The sequence below is a fragment of the Varanus komodoensis genome, unplaced genomic scaffold (assembly GCF_004798865.1).
Source record: "Varanus komodoensis strain SLA01 unplaced genomic scaffold, ASM479886v1 scaffold26, whole genome shotgun sequence".
NCBI classification, from domain to species: Eukaryota; Metazoa; Chordata; class Lepidosauria; order Squamata; family Varanidae; genus Varanus; species Varanus komodoensis.
This window is the reverse complement of record NW_025335684.1, coordinates 318,270-322,362: the sequence shown is the minus strand read 5'-3', so window position 1 is coordinate 322,362 and position 4,093 is coordinate 318,270. Positions and strand designations below refer to the sequence as shown.

The 4,093-nt window shown below is 49.5% G+C and overlaps 1 protein-coding gene across 1 annotated transcript in view; it reads left to right on the top strand.

The window, feature by feature from the left end:
* The window catches only part of ADCY9 (adenylate cyclase 9), a 22,526-nt gene that overhangs the window by 395 nt on the left and 18,038 nt on the right, over window positions 1-4,093 (top strand). Inside the window, exon 2 of the mRNA XM_044433636.1 lies at window positions 1-1,535. Within this exon, the coding sequence (XP_044289571.1) occupies window positions 1-1,535 (1,535 nt within the window). The remainder of the gene's footprint in view (window positions 1,536-4,093) is intronic.

The window sequence follows — 4,093 nt, the reverse complement described above, 5'->3', positions numbered from 1 at the left end:
CGGCGGCGGCTTCGGCTTCGGGCTGGGCCTGGGCCTGGGCCTGGGCCTGGGCGCCCGGCGCAAGGCGACGCGGCTGCCGCAGCTCTTCGAGCGCGCCTCGCGGCGCTGGTGGGACCCGCAGTTCGACTCGAGCAACCTGGAGGAGGCCTGCCTGGAGCGCTGCTTCCCGCAGACGCGGCGCCGCTTCCGCTACGCGCTCTCGTACCTGGGCGCCGCCGGGCTGCTGTGGGGCGCCTACTTCGCGCTGCGCCTGGGCCCGGGCGGCCGGCAGGCGCCCTTCGTGGCGCCGGCGCTCGTCTTCCTGGCCGCCTGCCTCGCCTTCTTCCTCTTCACCTTCACGCGCGCCTACGGCCGCCACCCGGTTGGCACCTCGCTGCTGCTCACGCTGCTCGTCTTCGCGCTCACGCTGGCGCCGCAGTTCCAGGCGCTCGGGCCGCCGCCGGCCGCGGCCGGTGCCAACGCCTCGCGCCCCGCGCCCGCCGCCGCCGCCTGCCTGTCGCCGGTGGGCAGCTTCTCCATGTGCATCGAGGTGCTGCTGCTGCTCTACACGGTCATGCACCTGCCGCTCTACCTGAGCCTCTTCCTGGGGCTGGCCTACTCGGTCCTCTTCGAAGCCTTCGGGTACCACTTCCGCAGCGAGCACTGCTTCGTGCCCTTCGTGGACCAGCGCGACTACTGGGAGCTGCTCAGCAAGGCCCTGCTTCACATCTGCATCCACGCCACGGGCATCCACCTGTTCATCATGTCCGAGGTCAGGTCCAGGAGCACTTTCCTCAAGGTGGGGCAGTCGATTATGCACGGCAAGGACCTCGAGGTGGAAAAGGCGCTCAAGGAGCGGATGATCCACTCTGTCATGCCCCGGATTATCGCCGACGATTTGATGAAGCAGGGCGACGACGAAAGCGAGAACTCGGTCAAGCGCCACTCCACCTCCAGCCCCAAGAACAGAAAGAAAAAGCCTTCCATCCAGAAGAACCCCCTCATATTCCGACCTTTCAAAATGCAGCAGATAGAACAAGTCAGTATTTTGTTTGCAGACATCGTCGGCTTCACAAAAATGAGCGCCAACAAGTCCGCCCATGCACTTGTGGGCCTCCTGAACGATCTCTTTGGCCGCTTTGACCGCCTGTGTGAAGACACAAAATGTGAGAAGATAAGCACCTTGGGGGACTGTTACTATTGTGTGGCGGGCTGCCCTGAGCCCCGCGAGGACCATGCGTATTGCTGCATTGAGATGGGCTTGGGCATGATTAAAGCCATCGAACAATTTTGCCAGGAGAAGAAAGAAATGGTGAACATGCGGGTTGGCGTTCACACCGGGACTGTCCTGTGTGGCATTTTAGGAATGAGGAGGTTTAAGTTTGATGTATGGTCTAATGATGTCAACTTGGCCAACTTAATGGAGCAACTGGGTGTGGCAGGGAAGGTCCATATTTCAGAGGCTACTGCAAAATACTTGGATGACCGCTACGAAATGGAGGATGGAAAAGTGATCGAGCGCGTTGGCCAGAGTGTCGTGGCAGACCAGCTTAAAGGTACATGTGTGGCTTTTTACTTGATTAAAACCAATGGATTTGCTTTCTCACTAGTCTCCAACTCCTCTTATGCCAATGTAGGTGCCTTTGGACACAGCTGTATGCTTGTTCTTACCTGTATTATAATCTGAGGTTAGGGTCTGTCCTTCATGACTTGCTGAAGAAGGAAAAAATAAGGCTTTTGTTGATCTGTGCCTGCATCAGGCAGTGCCTTCTGGTTTTAGAACTGACATTTTAAAAGGCGTGGGTTTTGTAAACATGGAATTTTAGCTGCCAAATATTTTATGGCTCATGATGTCATATGATTTCATGCATGTTTCATTCTTAAGCATCACAAATGCTCAAGATGCAGATCATTCATAGGGCTTTAGAAATACGGGAATGTTCAGAAAAGCTATGCCATGAAGGAGCAAATTGTGTTAATGTTAGTTCATGTACCTCCTATGTCAGGTGTGTGTGCTGTTCAGTTCCCTCACACCTGGGATGACAGAAAAATATTGCCCTACTGCATGCCTGTTGATAGGTTGTAACAGTTGAACTTCAGGTATGAAAGAAGTATTCGTGTATTTAGTTGAAGCTTCAAAATTTTGCATGCATACAATTACATGTGTACTAGAAGTCTTGAGGCAGTTTTACAAATGCTTAATTGTTTTAGGGAAGAAGAATGATGCTTTGCTTTTTTGTTTGCATTTCAGTGATTCATTGCATAGAAGTCAAAATACAAAAGGAGAAATACTGATATTCTTCAAAGAACAGGCAAATAATAAAAATATTATTTTTAGCTTATTTTTGGCTTAACCTTGTATAGGAGAATCAGAGAAAGAGTGGAATGTGTTCAGAACTAAAGAATTTGCAATTATGCTCATTAATATGCATTTTTATAAACTGTGTAGGCAAAAGCAAAGTATATTTGGAGAGGCAGCAAGATAAGTGGGGGTAATGGATGGGGCCTGAAAGGAAAGCAGAATAAAATGTACAGTGCTAAATCTAAAGTAAGTTTGCAAAATTGTCTGGCTTTACTCCATTGAGTTTTTTGTATCAGGAAACTCCAAAAACTTGAAGCAGCCCCCCTGCGCCGATGGAAACCACCTCTATTTGGTATATCTCTGTGAATTCTTTCAGACTGCAGATTGGCATGTGACTTAAAGTCAAATGCTGTTGAAGTTTGGGGTGCATTCTTTTTGAGGGATCTTACTCTTGATCCTCAGTCGCTGCTTGGAGTGTACAAAATGCACAATATCTTAGAACAAGGGGACTAATTTATTTTTGTTTATACTATCTGTATCTTATGTCTAGAGTGCAAAATGCTTCCAAGGCAGCAGGCCCAAACTTAAGAAAAACATTTTGTAGAATAATTAGCAAAAATAATAAAACCAGCGCCTATGTATTTTTATATATAATAATCCTGATATGTGGAGACCTCTCTAGCCCTGTGTGGTCCCTAAAAGATCATAGCCTTTTAGGGAAATGACTGTGGAGTAAACTAGCATCATGCGGTCTCTACCAGCTCTCTCAGCGATAGACTTCCACACTTAGCAGGAGAAGCTGATTGGTGGAGCTTCGGGATTGAGAAAAGGAAATAGTTCTTCATGCACCACAGAGTTGAACTATGGAAGTCACTTTCGCAAGACATCAGCCACAAATCCAGCTGGCTTGAGAAAGGGAACTGGACAGATTCATGGCGGACAAGGCTGTCTGTTCTTACCAGTCCCGCTGCCTATATTGTACCTCCAGTCTCGGGCAGGATGCCTGTGCGTGGCAGTTGCCAGGGAAGGCTGGCAGGGGGATGTTGCTGTTGCTCTCATGTACCACCTGTGAACATCCCATAGGCCAGTGGTGGAGAATCCATGGCACAGCGGGGACGCAGAACCCTCTCTGTCGGCTCGCAAGCCCGGTCGCCCCAGCATCGCCCCAGCAGCCGAGCATCGGGTAACAGTGTACACAGGGGCCATGTGCATGCTCAGAAAAGAGTAGTGGCGCCAGGTGATAATGTCAAGAGCCACCACTCATAGCCGTGATTTGTCCGAGCTTTCGTATGGCCAGTCAGTGCGATACCAAGGATACATATATATTTGCTTGCACTGGCTATGAGTTGTTTTTTCAAAACAAAAACCTCAAGGTGGTTTTAGAATGGGCACCTTTAGAATGGGCACCCATAGAATGGGCAGAAATGTTGAGATGTGCAGAAAAAGCTACTCAAGGAAGGCTTTTTCAAAATCACATTATTTTCAGTGGAACCTTACCCCTGTATTAGGGTTAGGGGTGTGCACCAGGGTAGGGTTAGGGTTACAAAAATGAGGCATCCTGGCATGGTTCTGATGGTTGGAAGGTGCTTAGAATGGGCAGAAATGTTGAGATGTGCAGAAAGAGCTACTCAAGGAAGGCTTTTTCAAAATGGCCCTCTTTTCAGTGGAACCTTACCCCTATATTAGGGTTAGGGGTGTGCACCAAGGTAGGGTTAGGGTTGCAAAAACGAGGCATCCTGGCATGGTTCTGATGGTTGCAAGGTGCTTAGAATGGGCAGAAATGTTGAGATGTGCAGAAAAAGCTACACAAGG